We start from the raw sequence: 23,681 nt of genomic DNA on the forward strand, positions 1-23,681 counted from the left end.
GTCAGTGAGCAATATTTTCTTCTGTCGTCAGTTGACTGAAAATTTCTCATCTGTCCAGGTGTATGGTGAGGTGAGTTTTCTTATGGTTGTGCCTCTGTCCTAGATTGCATTAGTGTAAGCATATTACGAAATTCACTGGTTGCAGTAAGTCTCATGAGCAGCATGGACTACTGTATGCCTGCTAGTTTTTGAGATAGGTTGCTGTAAAGGTCACTTAACTATGATGCCTGTCTTCAAGATGTGTGGTAGACTGTCCTAAAAAAGATTCTTGAAGCTCAAAGGTTAAGTATTTGACTGGAAGCCTTTATTTCCAGGGCAAAGTGAAGCTTTTTTGCATAAATTGGGTTGAATTTAAATGACTGCTCTGAGCAGTTAGTGCAATACAAAGTAAAGAATACTTAAGAGCACCTTACTTTGCTCTGAAGGTACAAGGTATACTTTTTCACCCCTTGGGCTTCTGAAGTGCACAGGAACAGGCAGGCTAACAATAGATAAATCCCTGCACTCCTTCCTCCAGTGAGAATACCTCAGGAGAATAGATGTTGCTTATTGCGTAGCAGTTGCATATTATGATAAAGCATGTGTGATAGCCTCTGTAAAGACATACTGAGAAGAGCAGACAGAATCAATCTACGGAGGTAGAAGTAGAAAATTGGTAGATTATTATGTGTAAGACATTTTTGTGATGCAAACCAAAAATTTGCATTAAATGGGGGGAAAAAATCTCAAGTTCTAAACCTTTACCTTGTTGTAAAAGTAAAGCTTTATGCTAAGTGACTGCTGTACATATAGTTAACTAAAGTTATATTAGTAAAACCTAAGGGTTGAATAGGATTTTTCCATAATGAGTATAGTCTCTTTCATCAGTAAATGTTCAAAGGATGATGTCATAGCTTCGGCAAAATTAAGTGTATATGAGTTCTTAAAGCATATAATACTATTTTTAACTCTTTCAAGGAACTTAAACTTTAATAAGGAATTTACTTTTTACAGTCTTTGTGATTTAAAAAAATCTTGCATTGCACTATGAGTCTTGCTAAGAAATACACTCTTTTTTTACTGTCAATTTGAATGTTCTGAAAACACTTTTCTGAAAATCTATTCTGAATTATTAGCTGATGCAGTTTGACAGACTTGGCTATATGCTACTGCAAGAAGAGTTATTTTTCTTCAGTGATTTTTTTTGAAGGAGATATCTTAAAATTTATGCTCGTTATTTGAGGACCTATTTTAAGAAAACAACCTGAGTTTAAAACTTATTTTTTTCAGTTCCTCAAATGTTAGCAATGATGGTTGACTTGGAAGAAGATGAAGACTGGGCAAATGCAGATGAGCTTGAAGATGATGATTTTGACAGGTAATTATGAAACTAGTTGTTTCAATATATTATCAAGACTGTGTGGCTAAAGGCAGATTTTAAGTGTGGGATGCAAATGACTGCAGTACATTACTTTTCTTTACTCAAGTAACTTTTTTCTAATTTTGTTCCCTCGGTCATGAGTAGTATATATGACACTTCTCAGACACTTTATGTAGGTTATTTAGGTACTGTTCAGCAAGTAAGTGTATTCTTTCAGTATTTGCGCATTGCTGTAATTTACTTCTAGAAGTTGCATGCTCTCGTCTGCTGTTTTACACTGGTTTAACTTTTCAAACTTTTGTTTTTTTCTGTCATTTATGTTACTTGGTTCAGAAGTCAGTGCTTCCTAACCCTTTAAATTGAGAGCTTATCCCAAAGTTAGCCAGAACGAAAGCTGAAGGATACTGATGTATTTAATCATCTACAACCAATCTCTTCCTATTTTTCTGTATCTATGTCCTTGAAAAAGTGGTGTTAAAGAAAAGCTGCCTACCTTTTTGTAAGGACATCAGAATGCATAGTGAAATTTGTTGCTCAATTTCATCTAGCTTAAAATTATCACGATTTTGCTACTATTTTAAATTTCTTGGTATGGCTAGCAGTAGCTTATTTTTTGTGTGTCAAGAAAGATCTAAAGATCTCCAGTTTTTCTGATTTGCATATACCCGTGTGCTTTGTAGCTTGCTCTAAATTTTCACTAGAATGACAGTGGTTTATCTACAGCATCCTGTTACAGCTGTTTTTGTCCAAATACAGTTAGAATGAAGTAGAAGAAAGCAGAAATATGTGTAGGAGATAACTGTCTCCACAATTCTGTAAAGACACGAATGTTCATTTACCAGTCTAGACGCTTTTGCCACACCTGACATCTCCTTCAAGACTCAGGTTTAATTAGAGTTTTGAAATGATTTGTCACAGAACACTCTGAGATCTTCATAGGAAGATAGGCGATAGAAGAGATGTTGATTTACTACTGAACTGTATAGTGACAACTTCTAGATATCAGGCACGTAAAGACACTTGCAAAATTGATGTGTAGGAATTTATGGAAGAACCTGTTTAATCTCTGCTTGACTTAGAGTACTTTTTTTTGTTCCCCTTGATTATGGAATTGAAAGTAAGCTGTCCTTTTTTCCCCTTCTCACATGGCAGACCAGACCCTTTTAACTTGTTTCATTTCCTCAGCTTTGAAATTTTGCCATACAGGTAGAATTGTCAGACACCACTGTGTTCAGGTTTGTCAAGTATTTGAATCTCTTCATTCAACTAAATTTCAAGGGGAAATAGAGTATTAAAGTTCAAATCCTCATCAAGCCTTTCAGGGTGTGGAAGTTTATTCAGATGGCCTGCTTTAGGCAGCTTAGTAAGTATGCTGAATCATCTACTTGAGGCATGCCAATTTCTCTTCACTGTCAGCAGAGTAACTTTGTTCTTCTAAACACAAGTTAGTTGCCTATAGATTTCAGAGTGAAAATTTTCCTTTTTTTTTTTTTTTTTTTTTAGTTTGTTTGTTACAAGTCACAAGTAGAATGAGCAAAGATCAGAAACCAAATTATACTCGGCCACCTTAGCCTGAAGGAGAAATGTAGCTTATTTGGCCCTCAAAGTAATAGGAGAGCTTGAGGCTTAGACACAAAATAGTGGACATCAGCTTGTCTCTGATGACTGTGTGGTGTTAGGTTTTGATTTTAGCGTTCGCTCTTGTTACTATGTATTTCCCACCACTGAAGTTCACCTTTGTGGAGGATTGTTTAGCTGATGTGCATGCTAATTTAACGACTAGAATTGCTGTGCAGTCCAAGAACCAGGCTAATGATCATTAGTAGCCTAGTTAGGGTGTGTTCGGATCTGACTAAGGGGGATGTGAGTCAGCCTACACAAAAGCAGCAGGGAATGTTTTAGCATTTCCATTTTTTTGTTGCTCTGACTTCATAAAGCAGTGAAATTCTAAAGGAGGAAAAGGTTAATCCAGCTTCCTCTTTTCCTGGCAAAAGCCTTACAAACATTGCAGGGAGGTGTGTTGTCATTTTTCCAAGATAGACTATTTCCTCAAACTGAAGGTAGGAATTAATGGTGGGAGAAAAGAGCTCAAAGAACATAATTTTAGACAAAAGCTGCCATTAACTTCAGTGAGTTTGCTCCAATCTAAACCTGTGTGCCCATGCTTTGTTGTCCTTCTGGTGATGTGTCTGTTTATTTGAACATGACTAACCTGAAGAACAAATATAATATAGTTAATATCTTTGCACAAACACCTTTGTTCACAGCATGTGAGTTTCTAGACTGTTTATGGTTTGTAATGAAAATTGGGGATTGAAGCATAATAGTTGAAGACCTATATTTCTGACTCGGCTGACTGATACTTGAAAGAAGAGGAGATTCATCCCTTTCTGAATCATTACTCAGCTTTTCCATCAGCATGGATGTCTAGGATGGACTGTAATAACCTTGAGTTATTACAGTGCTAGCCGTACCCAGACTGTAACAGTAGTTATCTGTGTCCTGGAAAATCTTGTTTTTCTGTAGGGGATAACTCTATTGGGTGGAACAAGTCACTTTACACAGAAAATTTTTGGCTATTCTCAGTTCTGGAACTGGCCGAGTGTCACAAATTCCTCACCTGGACTGGATGTTTTCTACCCAAGTCATTGACAAGAGAACATGCTACTGGAGTAGTGGCACTGCAGCCATGCAAAAGCTTCAATTCTGCTGGTTCACCTGTTTCATAGCAAGTCTGAGCTGTTTTGTGGTATCATGACAGAAAGATGTTGGCCAGTATTATTGCTTAATTCATTGCAAATTTAGTTTCCGCTTTCTGGGTATGTGTAGTTGTTGCGAAATTGTCTATACCTTCAGTTTCTTTGGTACTAAACTTAATCAATGGGCTACAGGTGGTAAGTGTTTAGATGAAGGGTAAATTATTATTTTGTGACTAGTGTGTGTGCTTTTAGGTGTGGGTATGCTTTATTTACTTCTGAAGCTTCATGTGTATTCAGATGGCAAAACTTTGAAGACTAGAACTGCAGGAAAGGGCACTTCTGTGCCCTGTTGGACTGTTTGGTTTATTGTAGCTATCAAATCCCTGACATTTCTGTAACTGTTATTTAGCAATGCAGTTGCTGGTGAAAGTGCACTGGACAGGATGGCATGTGGCCTTGGAGGAAAACTTGTTTTACCTATGATTAAAGAACATATAATGCAAATGCTTCAGAATCGTAAGTAACTGTGTTTTCTTTTTTTTTTTTTTTTTTTTTTTTTTAATAATTCTATCCTTCCCAAGTACTTTGATACCTTGTAAATCTTCATATTTACCTGCTTGATATATCTTTATATACTTCCATTTTTTATTTCAGTAGCAAAAACTGTAAATGCTGTGAACTCGGAAGTTTATACCTTTTCTTAGACTGTGATTTATTAAACTTATACACAGTGCGTTACATTTTTCTGGAATGTGGGCAGCTGAACAGATGTCAAAACCAAAACAGTACTTTTTTTAAAACTCACCGTCTGTGAATTAAATAAGGGAAGACTTTTTCCTTTAGAATATATTCTCTAAAGCCCTATAACAGTGCCTCACAGCACCTTGTGTCCCTAAACTGCCACTTTGTTATTGGGTAGCTTAATTTTTTTGCTTCTTCAGAAGTGCTGCATTTAAGTGAAATTTTGATACATTACGGTTCATAGAAGAAAAGGTGTTCTTTCAGTTTTTTTCCCTGTCTGTGGTAGGCTGGCTGTCTTTTGGTATGCTGATTTTAATCCTTTTTTCATGAGGTGGTTCCATATATTATTATAAGTTGCTTTGTATGCTTCTTTTCCTCTTAAAATACCTGTAATGCTTGCTCAGGCAATCACTCAAAAAAATACTGTGCATTTGTGGCCTGCGCTTTCACTTGTGCTGTGAGACTTTGAAGTAGAATGTAATGCAAAAGTTTTGGGCGTTTTTCCTACCTTCAAGATTTAAAACCCAGTCCAAAAAAAGACTGCTACCATACTGAATATGGAACATAGAGCTACTCAAGGTACCGCCTGCAGAGTGTGAACACTTATAAAATGTGTTTGTAATTAAGTGTTTTATTTTTGTAAAGAAAGTTTTATTAAGGAAATGGATTAACCTGACTCTTCCAGTGTTAAGAGCTTTAAAGCTAGCAAATGCCTAGTGTTCTAGTACCCACAGAAAGGTGTAGAGTCCAGTGGGTGTACGATCTGACTACTGTGAAGGGGAGAAGTCATGCAGTTGAAGCCTGATGCTTTTTTTTCTGATGGGTCAGAGCTTTCCATAACCATTAGTACTCTTTGGAAAAGGGAAATGCGATAGATATTGTTTGGTTCAGAGGCTCTTGCTTGTAGGGAGTTGGGAGGGAAGGTGAAGACATTTAGATTAAAACATCATCAATATTCTCAGAAATCAAACTTTCCCTTCTATCCCCACTGCTTTTCTCACAAATGTGTATTGAAATAATAATTTTAAACTTCTGGGTTTGAGTTGGGTAGCCAGATGGTCCAAACATAATTGCGTTTCATTTTGTAGTATCATTAATTTCAAGTTTGGAATGCATGCTAGTAGTGATACAGTGAGAGTAACAAGAGGTGCAGGCTTAACTAGGAACATCCAATGAATGTAAATAGTGCAAAATAAACTGCTTCTTCACTGTACCTTCTGTCAAGATGATATTTCATCTCATCCTGATCAAACAGAAGCTTGAGTGTCAGGATTCCGGTGCTCTGAACTGTGGTGTTCTTCATTCCAGGAATTTAATACGTTACCTGCAATAATGAAATCTTGCATTGTTTTGGAAAAGAAGTTCTGTTACATGTCTTTCCCACAGATTGCTTGATGAACCTGTTTGTTCTGATTTTCTTTTCTATAATCCCCAGGTTTGCTAGTACAGAGAAAGATTTTGTGGGGAAAAAAAAAAAAGGGGGGGGGGTAGGGTGGTGTGTGTTTCTCCTATGTTTCTCTTGCCTAAAGAAAAGAGAGGGGTGTGAAAGATCCATTTCGATGATACAACAAGCCTGAGAATAGGCTAGTAGGACATGGAGATGGGGAAGGCCTTACATCCCTAAATGGAATGTTACTGTTCTTAAACAGTTTTGGGGAGACTGCTGAAAAGTTTAATTCTGATTATTTATTTGTTTTAAATTTAGATATTGTTTGATTCACTAGACCTTTTTCCCCTCCTGACCTAAAGAGGAAGGTATAGGCTGTTCTGATAACATTTAAAAAAAAAAAAATGGGGGAGATGGAAAAAGAAATACTGTCTTGATGTTTCCCTGGTTAGCTCATTTAATTAAAATTCAGTTCCCAGGTTTTAGTACTATGTACATACTTGTATCAGCAGTTAAGAGTTCTTTTTTCTAGGTCTGGATTTGGCCTGGATTAGATATTAAAATTTTTGTGCATCTCTGGAAGTGTGTATGAGGAAAAGTGAAAAAGTATTTAACAGATCAGTTTCCCTTCCCTCTCCTATTCTCCACTCCTACTTCTCCTGTCCTCCCTGAAAAGGTGATTTGTCTTTATTCTTCTTTTTAGTTGCCAACATACTTATTTTCATTTTACTCTTCTGTAGCTGACTGGAAATACAGGCATGCTGGCTTGATGGCTCTCTCGGCCATTGGAGAAGGTTGCCACCAACAGATGGAGGGAATTCTAAATGAGATAGTTAATTTTGTTTTGCTATTCCTTCAGGATCCTGTGAGTATAATTCTATTAATTATTTCAAAATGTTTTCATTTCTGCTGTCATGACTACTTGTTAACTATTTGAGGGCGATACTTTTTTTCAGCATCCAAGGGTAAGATACGCCGCTTGTAATGCTATTGGACAAATGGCAACTGACTTCGCACCTGGTTTTCAAAAGAAATTTCATGAGAAGGCAAGTAGTAGAATAGTTATAAAAAAAAAAAAATAGATGGTGAAACTGTGTCCCCTTCTGAAAGTAAACATTTCTTTTTCAGGTGATAGCAGCTCTTCTGCAAACCATGGAGGATCAAGGCAACCAGCGTGTTCAAGCCCATGCAGCTGCAGCACTCATAAACTTCACTGAAGATTGTCCCAAGTCACTGCTTATTCCATATTTAGATAATCTAGTGAAGCATCTTCATTCCACTATGGTGATAAAATTACAAGAGGTATAATATACTGAACGAACTGGTTCATGGAGGGTAACCTTGTAACATAGACAGAATAAATATAGCTGAACTAAAACCTCTGAAATAAGCCAGCTTATGTATCTGCTGATGCTGGTCTAAACTGACAAGAATTAGTGTGTATGTATATGTGTGTATATATATATATATATATATATATATATACAGGAGCAGATTTTTACATTGGACATGCTTTTAAGTAAAATATGTTCTTTAGAAATGTAACACTTTATTCTTCCTCTTTCCAAGTTGATACAGAAAGGCACTAAGCTAGTTTTGGAGCAAGTTGTGACTTCAATTGCATCAGTTGCAGATACAGCAGAGGAGAAGTTTGTTCCCTACTATGATTTATTTATGCCCTCTTTAAAACACATTGTTGAGAATGCTGTTCAGAAGGAACTAAGGCTTTTACGAGGAAAGACGATTGAATGCATCAGCCTAATTGGTCTTGCTGTAGGTAAAGAAAAGGTAAGCTTAGATCTTATCTTATGATCTAAATGTCTTTTAAAATGCCTTTGTTTTTGTGGTGTTAATATTGAATTAATATATTCACTTGTTAAACATACAGCTGTGTTGTTGCTGTTTTCTATGCTCGTCTTCCTGTTTTCATTTCTGAGGTGACTGTCTTGTTGTTTAGAGTTATAAATTCACAATAGAATCTTAGGAAACTGTTACGGCTTTAGTTATTCCTGTCACACTGAACAATGTTGAAAGCAAGCATCTTCTTTGTTTGGGGGTTTTCTGCCTTAAGAGAAATACTGGAGCATCTCATTTAAGCGGTGTCAGAATGGCACGTAAAATGGTTCAAAGGAAACTTAGCATAGTTTTTGTATGCGGATGCCCAAAAAGGTTTAAATGTGCTTGTAGTAGAACTTGAAGTAGTTGTTTGTCGTGAGGCTTGATGTATTTGGCAGGGTTTTTTTTTTTTGATAAGTTGGTTAAAATATGTTTCTGTGAAAGTATCGAGAAACAACTGTGAAGGACTATGTAAGAGTCTAAGTGTTGTTCTGAGAGCAAGTTTGCATTACAGTTTACAGATTTTCATTTTATTGAGTGAAGAAAACAGAAAATCACATTTCGAAGTAAAAGAATGTGATACATGCAGTATGAAAACACTAATAGCCCCCCTCAAAATTACCAACCCTTTTCTTTGACTTAGAAGGACTTACCAGTAAACTTAGCATTCATGAAACCACCTTTTAAACAGATTTTAAACATAACTAATGTTTAATAAATTATTCTTGGAGGACTACTGGGAACATGGGGAGTGAAAAGAGGGAGGGTAGGCATAACATCACTGGGGCAGCTGATGGGACCTAAAATGTTACTAGCTTGTGAGTTGTCATGTAAGCTCATGCTGTCAGCTTTTATCCCAGTTCCATAAAGGAGTCAAAATAGTAAGGAGGATATCTGGGGAAGTTAGCATTGTCAGACACTTTTTGTGAGTATTGGTATTTACTTATGTAGGGTTTTATTTAAGTCGTCCTCTTCTTTTAAGTATATGAACAGAGGTACAGTGAAGCTTGAGACAAGAATGACCTTGGTCATGCTTCCAGAAAAAGAACTTGTGTTTTCACTTTTATCCGCATTTCAGTCTGTTTCCAGCTTTAGCTTGTGTCTTGATAGTTTCTTGGACTTAACACCAAAGAATTTAAGTGAGCATTTAAGTCTCTGAAAAGTACCCTTTTAATTTGCCTTTAAAAACATATAGTTGTTTCCTATATCTAGTTTATGCAGGATGCATCAGATGTAATGCAGCTGTTACTGAAGACGCAAACAGACTTCAGTGATCTAGAAGATGATGATCCACAGGTATGTTAAAGTTGTGCACAGCTCACTGATTAGTATTAAAAACATTCTTTGTAGATTTGACATTTATTTTCTTCTGCCCCCCACCCCATATAACTACACCTTCAGATTAATTGTTAAGCATGTCTTACAAAAATTGAGACTGATTGCCCTAAAATGGCCTTAGAATCTTCCATAGAAGTATAATTAGGAAATGAGCCTTCCAAGACCCATATTTGCTGAAGAAATTTCAGCATGTGGGTAATCATTCCTCGCCTATTAGTAACTACTTTGTTTGGCATTGTATGACCTATTCCCCTGCTGTCACCTTCTTATAAATAGTTCAACAAGACTTGTTAGACAGCTGTTCTAATGAGTGGAGAGCTATTTTGACTTGTGCATCTGAAAACAAATACTCCTCTGCAAATGATGCAGTATTGCACGCCTTTTTGCTCTATTTGCTACTTTCAGAAACGTCACTCAGCAGTATCATTTAAATTCAGGAAATTATTCATTTCAGAAATTTACTTTTCAAGACAGCTGTGATTGCATTACATCTTACACTGTCACATTTTTACATGTGTAACAACTTTCATCAGAGGTACTGTCAATGTGTTGTTACAAATAAAAGACTTGGGACAGATCTTTTGAAGATGCATTTTTATATGGATTGTATATTGGATGAGTTCTTCTCTTTGAAATAAGTTTTATGCACTGCTGACAAATTCTTTTAAAAAGTCCTGTTATATAATGTTCTTTCTTTATGCTTTCCTTGTAAGTATGCATTAAAATAAAAAGTGGGACATGAAAATTCTGACTCTCTTCTCTTTTATAGATTTCTTACATGATCTCAGCATGGGCTAGAATGTGCAAAATACTAGGAAAGGAATTTCAGCAGTATCTACCTGTTGTCATGGGACCTTTAATGAAGACTGCATCTATTAAACCTGAAGTAGCTCTTTTAGACAGTAGGTTTAAAATAATATTTTGCTTGAAAAAATACAGGAATAAGTGATTTTATAGCAATTTTAATTTTATATTTCCCCCCCCCCCCGCATAACAGCACAAGATATGGAGAATATGAGTGATGATGATGGTTGGGAATTTGTAAATCTAGGAGATCAGCAAAGTTTTGGAATTAAAACTGCAGGCCTTGAAGAAAAAGCAACAGCATGCCAGATGCTGGTGAGTAATGGGACAGTTTTGGTGATCTGTGTATTGCTGGACAATCATCTGAAGCCAAAATCAGTAACGAAAATATTCTTCATAGTACCAAATGACATACTTCTGTTTTTCTTCAGGTGACAGTGTTAGGTTTGGATTTCAGACACTTCATTGCATGTGGCTTACTTGAATAAAAACAGTTGCTTTAGTTTGGAGCTTCAATTTTTAAGCTGAACGGATAGTTTTCCTCTGCTAGCAAAACTTTTAAGGAATTGGAGATGTTAGAGTAGTTTCTTTTTGCAAATATTGATGTTTCTGGATTAGGTTTGAAAAATACATGCATGTACTAAGAGTGAGAGCTCATGCTGCTGTCAGAGTTTCTTAAAATACCGCAGTGGAGGAGGTAGGTAAATGGATTATTGCATGTTTTTTTTAAATAAACTGAAAAACCTTGAACTATTGCCAATCTTTCTCACTGTTAAATAGTTGAAAAATATTAGTAACAGTATTTTCCCTTAAAGGTGGAATTTAACCTTAAATGTGGAACACATTTCCATGTGTTTCAGGTTTGCTATGCAAAAGAGTTAAAAGAAGGATTCGTGGAATACACAGAGCAAGTTGTAAAGCTGATGGTTCCCTTGCTGAAGTTCTATTTCCATGATGATATCCTTTTAATGAATTCTACTGTGAAAGTGGAGACTTCATTTGGATCAATCAAAGTCATGCTTACTGGTTTTGTAAATGAATTGAAAGTGTTAGTGTTAAAATATTCTGTTGCTTTATAGCAGAAATTGTTTCTGAGAATGTTGTTTTATACGCTATTTTAGGCAATGCATCCTACTTTTTCCTCCTAGTTTCTTTTTAAATAAGCATGTCTATAACGTTAAAAGCAAACAGTAGAGAAAGTGATGCTTGTGCCAACAAAGTTAAGGAGAACTTGAATTCAAGTTCTGAAACAGGCTTGAAACAACTTTCAAATAGCAAACAGTTTAATTTTCCTATTGTCTTAATCTGTATCTAACTAAGAAACCAAATGCACTGGACTGTAATAAAAAAAATTAAAAAGTAAATTTCAGGTAGGAGCCTAATAACTTCATTATGGTGGTGGGTGCTTAAATTCTAAGCACTATGTTGGCCTTGGCTGTTTTATTTCCTTATTAATGAAACGTGTTCGAGTGGCAGCAGCGGAGTCGATGCCCCTCCTTCTTGAATGTGCTAGAGTTCGTGGGCCAGAGTACCTCACGCAGATGTGGCACTTCATGTGTGATGCGCTCATCAAAGCCATTGGAACAGAACCAGATTCAGATGTTCTTTCAGAAATAATGCATTCTTTTGCAAAGGTAACTTTCTTCCCTATAAATTTTGTGGCATTACTGTTCACAGCTTTTTACAGTAAGAAGAGATGTGTGTTTGATGTTTGTTTAAATGGCTGGAAGAAATGCAAGGCTTCCTCTAAATGAATTTTGGTTTGACTGTGAATGTTGTTATAGCTGATTGAACAGCTTAGTTGTGCTTTTTTTGCAAGAACCAAAATACCAAAGTATTAACCTAAAATAATTACCAGATTTGTTAATTTAACCGCAAACCACTGAAGTTATGTGCATGAAATGTACAGTGGCACTATGCCTTACTTGTATAATTTCAGCATTGACTACAATATGAATTTTCTATTAGTATTACTTCTGCTAGTGATCAATTAAAGTAGAGCATGTATTAATGTTCTCTGTGTGCTTAGATTTCATTGAGACTGCTCATGTAACTTCAAGCTGAAAAACTGATCGTTTTATTTCACTAGTGCATTGAGGTAATGGGAGATGGATGCCTTAACAACGAACACTTTGAAGAACTTGGAGGAATACTGAAAGGAAAACTAGAAGAGCACTTTAAAAATCAAGAATTAAGGCAAGGTAAGTTAACGCAAGTTCGTGTTAATATGTCATAATGAATGTTCTTTAAAGCAAAATTCCTAATTTCTGAACACACACACACACACACACACACATACACACACACACACACACAAAAGCTTAGTTCAGATTTCTTTGATTTGCATATTTATGTAAGGTAATTGGGCTTTGAAACAACAGAATCCATGCGTGTTATTTGTAAGCTCTGGGAGGATGAAGATGGCATCACTTGCAGAAATACTGTAGTTTAATCAAAGTTGATGGACAGATTTACTTGAAGACAGTGCACGTGTCTGGTGATGTCGTTTCTGTGTTGTTTTTTTTTGTTTTTTTTTCTTTTCATCTGAAGTATTTGCAGTTTTCTTGAAGCCCTAGTAGTCTGTTTCTTCTATGTACTTTTCTTGTCCTCATGGACAAGCTGGTGTGTTTATTTCTATCTCATGCACTTTTACACATTCTTAAACTGAGCTGTCTCATACTTACTGTTTTTCTGTGAAAGCTCATTGAAGCTTCTCAAAGACAAAAAATTTCCTACTTTCTAAATTTGTTTCTGCATGATTTTTTTCCCTTTCACAGGCTTCTTATGCACTTGTAGAAATGTAATGGTTTAATATTTGTTTTTTAATTTAGTGAAAAGGCAAGATGAAGACTATGATGAACAAGTTGAAGAGTCATTACAAGATGAAGTAAGTTGGTTTGGGGAATTTTTCCACTCATAAAGCACCAGGATGGAAATACATTATGTGGATATGCTATGCTGCTCAGTTAAAGCATAGTGCAGCCTCAGAATGGTTTCTTCCTGGAAGAATGTTGTTACCATACTCCTTCAAAACTTCCAGTAAGAAATGTGTCATGCTGCATGTGTGAATTAAATACAAAGGGTTTCCTTGTCTGGTACACTGAAAGAATGAGTTCAAGATATAGCTCTTCATTTTCTTCATCCTCTCAAACAATTCTCAGATGACTTTAAATAGTCTGCTATCGAATGCTGTGTGGGTGGTAATCTAAAGCCTAGCCCTGCTGACTTGCTTTTTCTTTGCGCCTTATGACATAGGCGGCTCTTAACCTTGAGCATAGCTCTGATACTTAAACCTCTGACATGCCAGGTCAGGAGCCTGTCTCAAAAAGAATAGACCTAAAATAGTGTCAAAGGGGGACAGCAGGATGAATAGCTGGCATATAATATGTTTGCTTATGAGACAATACCAAAGTGACTACTTACCTGTTAAGATACTGAACTGACTTTTTTAGTTTGAAGTGAAGGTGACTGTAGAAGGGATATGATAGTTCTATTACATCATTACTGGTATGGAGAGAGTAATAAAGAATAATAAGTCACTGCTGTTTATAACATGAGCCATAAAGGATACTCAGTAAATTTAGGAATTTGGAAATTTTTTTGCCACACAGTGCATGTGTGAAGCCTGTGAAGCTGAATTGTGAAGTTTACATGAATTTAACCTGTATGCCAACTCTGGAATATATCTTAACAGATCATGCACCCATATGTAAATACTTTATTAAATAACAGTGTAGTTATTGAGACTCTTTCCTTTGGGAACATTAGGCCAGCATTCAAAAAGTTAGTTTTCTGCTGCCTACATACTGCTTGGGATCAAAAAATTGCAAAACTCGGGTTCTGAGGCAAGATCCTTTCCTGATTTTTCTCCCTTTCTTATTTGCAATGTTTACTGTTCATTCTTGCAGACAGAGATAGGCAGTTTGTTATCTTTTTTTCTTATGTGTCGCTCTGTACTGATAATGAGAGAAAGCTGCAGTTTCAGAAAAGCAAATCCAAACTTGGCAACAGAGTTGCAAGGCATCTTTAAAAATGCTTTAATTTATATTTGACCTTGCTGATTTTTTTTTTAAGACTGCAAGGAAGACTTATCTGCATTACCCTGTGAAAGTAGGAGTGGGACCAGCATGTCACTTGCCATATGGTCATAATTAACATCTGGTAATGACCAACATTTGGATATACACCTTTGGTCCCAGATATGTTTGTGTAGCCCTTAATTTAAGGCAGCAGAAATAGAAGGGAGTACAGAAGCCATAAAAGATATTCAAACAGTAGTTTCAGTAAGGTATCCAGATGCAGCCCTAGCTTAGGCAGTAACTAAACTGCTGATTTAATAAAGGCTAGGAGAAGGCATACACTAAGCAAGTGTTAGGCTCTCTCCATGAACATGTGTTACCAGCTATTAGTAAACAGGCAATACCAAGCCAGGTGGACCTTGTGGGGTGCTGCAGCAGGTCTCTACCTCTCTTGTCATTTGTGCGTGTGTTCCTGCATTATGTCTTGACGATACAGAAGTTGTCTAACCAGGGAGGGTTTAAAAATCCAGTTATGGGAAGCTGCCTGTTGCATGAGAAATACTAAGTTTCTCACTAGGGACCAGAAACTAACTATACTCTGTTCTTCCTGTCTGTTAAAGTATAAACTGAATAAAGGAACAATACTGAGTACAACAGAACTTGCTTTAAAACAGAGTTAAGGGTTTTCCCGACACAGGTGTGTCCAGGGAACAATCCCTTGCAGATACAGCATGAATTGATAGCTGAATCTGAGCTAAGGATCTTTACTTCACCAGTTTGATGCCTTTATTGGGCAAGGTGAGAAATGAAGCTAAGCAATAAGAGGAGAGAATTAATATTCCACATATTTTTGCCATAGTCTTCAGTCACAAAGGCCATTTACTTTTATTTAAAAGTTCATTACGGTATCTGTAAGGTACAGAAAAGGAAGAGGGTCTTCTGTAAAGGGAATACATTGAAGCACTAAATTTGCACAAGACAAAGTTTGTCTTGATAAAATTTTTCTGTCTGAAACAAACCTTTAAGTCTTAGGCAACTGAGCACTAGCAATCAACTTATATTTTTAATAAGGATAAAGAGGAGGACTCTGGGAACTACCAACCAGTCAGTCTCATTTTGTGTTCCTTAAGATCATGAAACAGATTTTCCTGGACACTATGTCAAGCCATGTGGAAGGCAGGGAGCTGATTAGAGACAGCTGATGTGGCTTCACAGAGGGCAAATCATGCCCAACTAATCTGGTGGCTTCTGTGATGGGAGTGACCGTGTTGGTAGATTAAGGAAGAGCAACTGATGTCATTTATCTTGACTGGTGTAAGGTGTTTGACACGGTCCTGCACAACAGCCTTGTCACTTAATTGGAGAGATATGGATTTGAAGGATGGACTGTTTGGTCAATAAGGAATTAGCTGGATGGCCATGTCCAAAGAGTTCCATTCAGTGGCTCAATGTACAAATGGAGATCACTAACAAGGGGTGTCTCTTGGGAGTCTATGCTGGGACCAGTACTGTTCAGTATCTTTATTCACAGCATAGGTAGTGGGGTTGAGTGCACCCTCAGCAAGTCTGCAGGTGACAAGAAGCTGAGTGGCGCAGTTGATGCGCTTGAGGGAAGGGATACAACCAGGACCTGGACAGGCTTGAGAGGTGGGCCCATGCAAACGTCGTGAAGTTCAACAAGGCCAAGCACAAGGTCCTACTCTCGGGGCAGTCCCCAGTATCAACACAGACTGGAGGATGAATGGATTGAGAGCAGGCCTGCCCAGAAGGATTTGGGGGTACTGGTGGATGAAAAGCTGGACATGACCTGGCAATGTGTGCTCACAGCCCAGAAAGCCAACCCTATCCCGGGCTGCCTAAAAAGAAGTGTGGCCAGCAGGTCGAGGGAGGGGATTCTCCTACTCTGCTCTTGTGAGACCCCACCTGAGCATCTAGCTCTGGGGTCCCCTGTACAAGAAAGACACGGACCTGTTGGGAGCGGGTCCAGGGGAGACCACAAAAATGGTCAGAGGACTGGAACACCTCTCCTGTGAAGAAAGGCTGAGAAAGTTGGGGTTGTTCAGCCTGGAGGAGAGAAGGCCCTGGGGAGACCTTATAGCGGCCTTTCAATATATAAAGAGGGTTTACATGAAAGATGGAGAGAGACCTTTTACCAGGGACTGTAGTGACAGGACGTGGGGCAACAGTTTTAAACTAAAAGAGGGTAGGTTTAGATTGAACATAAGGAAGAATTTTTTTATGATGAGGGTGGTGAGACAGTGGAACAGGTTGCTTAGAGAAACTGTGGATGCCCCATCACTGGAAGTGTTCAAGGCCAGGCTGGATGGAACTTTGAGCAACCTGATCAAATTAAAGGTGTCCCTGCCCATGACAGGGAGGTTGGACTAAATGATATTTCAAGGTACCTTCCAACCCAAACCATTCTATGATTCTATCATTCTGTGATTAGACCAAGAGTTGAAAAAGAGTGGACTTAAAGATTGGTTTTACAAAACTAAATCATTAAACAACTTTATTCCATTAGTTCAGAGACTTAAGCATTTCTTGTGACTTCCACTATTTTAAAGATTGTTAGTCTTAATGTGAGTTCTCTCCTTTTCCTGTCAGGATGACAGTGACGTTTATATTTTGACTAAAGTATCAGACATTTTGCACTCAATATTCAGCAGTTATAAGGAGAAGGTACTGCCATGGTTTGAAAGGCTACTTCCACTAATCGTCAACCTAATTGTAAGTACCTTGCTTTCTTTTGATTTTGATTATTTTTTTCTGATGTGTTAATAGGTCTTCCATGCTGGAATCTTGGAGAACTTGGTAGATAGAATGTAGAGCCATCCACTGTAGATACCATCCATTGTAGAGCCAATGTTTTACAAAATAGAGGCATTCAAAAGTTTATTCTGAATCAAGTATGAAGTTGTTACTCAATGCTTTTTGAACAGCTGCACTGCTATGCTACTGCTAAGTTCTGTGTTGCAAGACCCAGGATCACTGAGACACACAAGTATGTTGAGAAATTTAATTTACCTGGGACTGTCCAATACTCTCTAATATGGATTTCAAGAAGAGGGACAACAAAGTGCTGCAGACTAGTGGGGAAAATTGAGACTGAAATAGGTAACGAAGTGTGAAATAGAGGTAAAGGATTTTAAGGATAAAATCGTTATTCTCTTAATTAGATCAGATATTCACCTGGTTTTTGTTTTGTTCATGGTATTGCTACAAGTATCACTACAGAAAATTATATATTTGTAGGATTAATTTAAGCCAAGAAGATTTAAACAAAAATACTAGACTACTATTGCTATGATTGTTCTGTTGATATAATCATTGACCGTACAAAAATTACCAATTTTAAGGTGGCTTAAACGTTACCTGTTCTTGATGCAGTGTCCACACAGGCCGTGGCCAGACAGGCAGTGGGGGCTATGCATTTTTGACGATATTGTAGAGCACTGCAGCCCCTCCTCGTTCAAGTACGCGGAATACTTCCTGAGGCCGATGCTCCAGTCAATATGTGACAACAGCCCAGAGGTTAGGCAAGCAGCTGCCTACGGTGTTGGAGTTATGGCACAATTTGGTGGGGATAGCTATCGTCCTTTTTGCACAGGTGGGTACATGCATCTGATAAAACTATTTGAATGTGTGATTCAGGGGGGAGGCATTTAAAAATTGCCCACCTTTTGGTTAATGAGGTCGCTTCCCTTCTGGCAGCGAAACAGATTGCCAGCATAACCCGTGTGGCAGACTGGTGGTGATTAGTAAAGTACCCGAATTCCTTGGGCTTTTAATGATGTTCTACTTAGTAGCATTTCTGTTGCAGCACTTACTCCTTAGCAAACTTGATTTACATATTTTTTAAAAAAATATGGACCGACGTGCAAATGTTAATTTCATAAAAAATAGTTTTCTGGTATACACCTGTCTCATAGTTGCTTTTTATTAATACTAATGTGGTTACATATTAGTGCAAAACCCTCTGAATGTCTGGAAAAATTATACAAGTGACCTGTATTAAGGAGTAGCCTAGAATACAACTACTGTGGCTTCCTGCTTTCCCATTATATAAAAAGGAGCCTGATTTCTATGACAAAGAAGTTAAATGAGTATGATAACACCCATAAGAAATGCTTTCTGAATGTCTCAAGTTTCTCTAAAACTTGAAATTCATCTTGAATTTAAAGAACTGATTGTCTGCTGACACTCTTCTTGCCAGTCAACAAAGTTAATTTTGCATACTAAATAGCATCCCTTTTTCTTATTATTTTTAAAGAAAATATTTAGTCAGCTGTTTCAAATATGTATTTCACATGAATCTTAGGTGAAAGCTGAATTAAATGATGTCAGAAGAGCCATGTGATAGTGATAAATTAGCACTTTGACACAAGTCTTACCTACATCAATAGATGTAATTTTCACTGCTAATGTAAATGTAACTGTCACATAGTGACAAGATGAAGTGTCTTAAAAAAAAAAAAAAAGCAAGGGTGGAAATCTTGAAGTGAAACATCAAGAGCATTAAAATTTAAAACTGTCTAGGAAAATACTTCCTGAAAGACTTTTTTTTTTTTTGGTGAACTTTTCCATAAGGTCTTTATGTCTTGTCCTACGACTAGAGGAGAGAAGACTGAGATCAAAACAGTACTGATTTTGGAGTTTTGGGGGTTTTTAGCATCTGTTGAAGTGTGGGGTGGGTTTATTTTTTATTCATTAGATTTTTATCTTGGCCAACTTAAGCTTTGTAACAAGTTCAGTCCTTTCCTTTATATTTGGACAAATAATCCTTGATTAAACCCAGACACTTGGCTTCTCCTGTAGTTGGATGTTTAGGTAAAATAACCTTTTTACTTTACAGTATACAGCTTATTGGCAGGCACCTCAAAAGTATTTTAAATTCTTTTGTATGTACATGAAAAAACTTTGATATAATAGATGATGATGTGCTGTGATTAGAAACAAAGTAAATCTATGGCATGAGAAGCTTTCTACCCCATAGATGTTACTATCTTCTCTGAAAACATGGTGTTTGTGAGCTTTTATTTATAATTTAATTTCTTTACGGATTAATATATAGCATTGGCATATTGTTCTATTGCAAGTTTGTAGCAGTATGTAAAGACTCAAGACTACTCAGAAAAAGCAAATGTACTAACATGAACATTTTTGGTAGTCGGTTGAAAAAACCCAGGAATATAGGGAGAACTTGCCAATGGCACAAGAGCTACATTATGATAAAATAAAAAGAATTAAAAATAGAATTAGTAAAGAACGAAGAAGTAAGATTGAAGGAAAAACTACAGCAGATCAAGTAACATTCTAAATGAGGTTGCAAGGTTACAATTTATGTGACTGTCAACTTTGCCTCTGTTTCTTATGTTGGTGGAATAATATAAGCAGCAATTCTATGTGTATATTGTATTAATCAACTGCATGTGTTTCTTACTAAAATATATCAGTGGCCTTGAATCTTTTGGTGGTGCGAGATGTCAGAGCAGTCAGTCCTTGGAAAAAACCCTATTATTATTTTTATTACAGAAGATGGTCTTTTATAGTCAAAAGGGTTTTTTTAGGGGTTCTCTACCACAACATCTATGTGAGAATAGATCCGTTTCCTAGAGAAGCAAACTTGTCTGCTAAGCTATAGGGAGGAGACTATGCTGACTCATGTTGAGACCCCTCCTAATCTTACAGCTGCAAGGACACACGTGCCTGCTGAGTCATCCATCAGTATTAAGGAGTATGAGGAGACACGGATGAAATTTAGCTTCAGCAGTCATGAAAACCTGGGGTATAAATTGCAAACTCAGTTCGCCTGGACATTGTAGGCTTCGATGAAACAAACTCAGCTTTGCAGAAAAGTCCAGCATCGTTATCCTGCATTCCATACACAAGCCAGTGGGTCTGATGACCTATGTTTCTGCAGTTCTGTACTGTTTATCAGCCCTATAAAATACCTTTACCTAGCTTAGGGTTAGTCATATTTCTCCATAGCTGCTAAATTCTTCAAAGATCTAATTCGGTACACTTAATGTAGCAAGTGTCATTTTGTATTCCTTAACTGCAAAGCTGCTACTTACTCATCAAAATGAAGTACTGTGAGATCTCACTCTTTCTTAGTAATTGGAGTTATTTTGCTGTGTGCGTTCTGCACAGTTCCACAGCCTGTTTTCTGTGCTGGTACAGAATTTCACAGCTTTAACGTTATATTTTTAGCAGAAGAACGCAAGGACAATTGTTCCTGCATGCATGTAGAATGCTATGAAGTCTGCATGGAGACTAGTAACGAAAAACGTGACATTAATGTTAATTTAGAAGTGTACACGTGCTTACTCGCATAACCATTAAAAAAAATAAATTTCTATTAACCTTGCAAGAAAATCAGTATTTTTATCTTGATGCTTGATTTTTATGGTCTTAAACCATGCCAGGTGGATTCATCAGATGAGACTAACTACTCCTATGAACTTTTCCTAGTGCACCTTTTAGTGGTGGGAGATGTGTATGTACATACATATTTATATGTGTGCACGAGCAATAGATGTACAGCAGGCATACACTGTAGACATGCACTCCAGTCCAAATTAGTGTGAATGTCACTGTGTCAGTGCTTTTGATCATCCCATGTTTATAGAACCTCTTAGATTAAAAAAATAATGCTTGTTATCTATGGTTTTACTGTAAATTACAATGTCTTGTATATTGTAGATTGCATAACTGCAATTGAGACACACACGGAGATTTTTTTTTTCCTTCTTTTGAAGTTATAAGGCAAATTCAAACTTTTTCAGTAGCTGTTTTCTTGTGTTTCCTTGCATATCTTTGTCTGTCTATTTGTTTTTCATATTATTATGGAGCAGGGACGAACGTAGACATAGTAGGACATTGGGATGACTGGATTTTGGTGCTTGGGACAAAAAAAAAAAAAAAAATCCCATTTTTAATACATGCAGTAGTCTCATGTAGAATTTGTGGTGTTAATAACGTAACTTGATTGTGCATTAAACTTTACTCTTGTGTTGTTTAACAATTAGAGGCGCTTCCATTGCTGGTGAGAGTCATTCAGTCACCAGATGCCAAAACCAAAGAGAATGTCAATGCAACAGAGAACTGCATTTCAGCTGTAGGAAAGATAATGAAGTTCAAGCCTGACTGTGTAAACGTTGAAGAAGTCCTGCCGCACTGGTTATCATGGCTTCCACTTCATGAAGATAAAGAAGAAGCTGTTCATACTTTCAATTATCTGTGTGACTTAATTGAGAGGTAAGGCAAAGTCTTGACATTGATGCAGAAAGTAAGCCTGTTTGCAGGTTCTTTCCTTGCATTCATTTTCCAGAACTGAGAAACTGCTGGGCTAATCTGCATTTGCTTTAGAGAGGATAATTTGGAATTTCAGAACTGAACCTTCCACGATGTTATTGATCTTTTTTTTTTTAAACAGTGAGTGTTCTCATACTAACTAATGCCTGTATGCCTTGAAACAATTCTTGGCTGCTTTAGATGTACATGATGGGAAACAATCAGCTGGGAACTTACGCAGAGAATGTAAAGAAAATTTTTGATCCTCTGCTTGCATATCAGCATTAATAATTCATAAGGTGTTTTTACTTGAGAGCAACACACATGTCCATGCAGTCTTCTTTTTGTAACATTTTAAAGTAGCTTAGCACCTTTTTGCTTTCCAAGAGCTTGAGTATCAACAAAAGCATGAAGTAGAGAAATAGTACAGATAAAATCATGGTACGGTGCTATCTCCCATAATAAGTTTGTAATAATAATGTCAGTTATTATTGAAAGCATCTTGTCCCACAGCTTGTTCTTTAGATTTGCACTCCCTCCCACAGGTCAATGGATAGAACAAAGATAATTCTTCTAGTGTGGGTGAAGTTGCACTTCATAATTGAGTGGAAGAATGTCAGCTTCTGAAACATTATGTAGTAGCCATGTTCTGGTTGACACGGTATTATATCTTAGCAAAAAAAGAGCAAGGAAATAACTTGGATTTCCTACAGTCTTTTCTACTGTGTGAATACCTTGTATCTCTTGGTGCATTATTAAGGCAAGGTCTCAAAATGGGTGGTGGCAACTGAGGTCCCTAGACTGATGATAGTACAGTTGTGTAGAGTCACCACAGTAACATTGACATGTCAATATAGAAGTCAGGAATGACAGTCCTGGCACACTTTTGCACCCAGCTCTGTGCAGGTGGCTCAGCCTTGCTATGTACTTCTGTGGAGCCCCCGTCATTCCCACGTTCACAGCCTCTGCATTCCAGCAGCGGTAGGTGTGGAAGTAGATCGTGTTTTCCACCCAGATCCCTGGTTGCCAGTACTCCTCTACTCCGACACTCGCCTGGGAGAGAGGGAGCAGAACTGCTTTCTGGCTGTGCTGGTGAGAGTGCTGGCGGAGGGCTAAGTCACTGGTGCTCCTGGTGCCAGGAACACACCCTCCTTCCCCGTGCAGCACGAGGCGGGGGGATAAGCCCTTTTAGGCAGGGTATTTCTGTCACACTATTTACAGTTGCCTCTGCATGGAACTCAACTGTTCGGTAAAGTTCAGATCTTCTTCCTGATAAAGTGTAGGTTGGTTGAAGAATCGGCTGGTTAAATATTAACAGGAGAGGGAACATTCTGTCAGCAGGCGGCAAAGCTATGCGTACTTATTCAGCTGAGTAAAACTTAGACGTAAATAAGCAGCTTTAGAATAAGGTATTTCAAAATCACTGAACTAACATGTAAAATGCTTGCATTATTTTCTCTTTTTAGTTAAACATTAATTTATTTGTAATATGTATTTTGATTGTAACAGCAACAACCCAGTTGTCCTCGGTCCCAACAACTCTAACCTTCCCAGAATATTTGGTATAATTGCGGATGGTGAAATTCATGAAGCTATTAAACATGAAGATCCATGTACCAAGCGGTTGGCTAATGTTGTTCGCCAAGTGCAGGTAAATAAACGCTTGCTTAGGTATAAAAGGAACATTTAGAATCTACTGTCAGATGCAACTGAACTGTTAAGCCAATTTTGAGAGGCTTGTCTCCTTAGAGAATAATGCTTCCATCAGTGATCTTGGAGGTCCTTGGACATTCCTTGCACCATTAATGATAAAACTTGGTAACATTTGTGCTTGAATAAAGTCTGTCTCTTCTGATAAACTTCAGAAGCTTATTAATTTATTCAGAAAAAAAAAAGTTTTAAGATGTAAGCAGCTAAATGGTTAACGTGCTAGCCAGTACTACTTGTTTGTGGGTTTTTTTCTGAACCAGGAATTAAGATCTGAAAACTGCCTGTCTTTGTATCAGTAAACTATACTGCAGGGTTGGATCCAACATGTGGTTCCTGTCAGGGTCCCCAGCACCCTGTGGTGCCTCACTAATGTGTCAGAGGCTTGGGATCTCTGCTGGAGAATGAGTGCAAACCAGAAGTAATTTTACTACAGCCCTCTCTGATGCAGCTGCTCTATGTTTTCCCTCCCTTTTGGGGGGAACTACCTCAAG

General features: G+C 37.4%; 1 protein-coding gene across 1 annotated transcript in view; it reads left to right on the forward strand.

Moving 5' to 3' along the window:
* Positions 1-23,681, forward strand: part of IPO5 (importin 5) — a 46,128-nt gene that overhangs the window by 19,599 nt on the left and 2,848 nt on the right. The window contains exons 9-25 of the mRNA XM_032997063.2: positions 1,270-1,357; positions 4,469-4,575; positions 6,928-7,052; positions 7,144-7,233; positions 7,316-7,489; positions 7,757-7,975; positions 9,236-9,319; positions 10,131-10,263; positions 10,359-10,480; positions 11,026-11,122; positions 11,627-11,799; positions 12,255-12,366; positions 12,997-13,052; positions 16,792-16,914; positions 17,575-17,794; positions 21,216-21,444; positions 22,990-23,131. Coding sequence (XP_032852954.2) covers positions 1,270-1,357; positions 4,469-4,575; positions 6,928-7,052; positions 7,144-7,233; positions 7,316-7,489; positions 7,757-7,975; positions 9,236-9,319; positions 10,131-10,263; positions 10,359-10,480; positions 11,026-11,122; positions 11,627-11,799; positions 12,255-12,366; positions 12,997-13,052; positions 16,792-16,914; positions 17,575-17,794; positions 21,216-21,444; positions 22,990-23,131 — 2,294 coding nt within the window. The remainder of the gene's footprint in view (positions 1-1,269; positions 1,358-4,468; positions 4,576-6,927; positions 7,053-7,143; positions 7,234-7,315; positions 7,490-7,756; positions 7,976-9,235; positions 9,320-10,130; positions 10,264-10,358; positions 10,481-11,025; positions 11,123-11,626; positions 11,800-12,254; positions 12,367-12,996; positions 13,053-16,791; positions 16,915-17,574; positions 17,795-21,215; positions 21,445-22,989; positions 23,132-23,681) is intronic.

Source organism: Tyto alba, unplaced genomic scaffold, assembly GCF_018691265.1.
Source record: "Tyto alba isolate M040663 unplaced genomic scaffold, T.alba_DEE_v4.0 Super-Scaffold_45, whole genome shotgun sequence".
In the NCBI taxonomy this organism is placed as follows: Eukaryota; Metazoa; Chordata; class Aves; order Strigiformes; family Tytonidae; genus Tyto; species Tyto alba.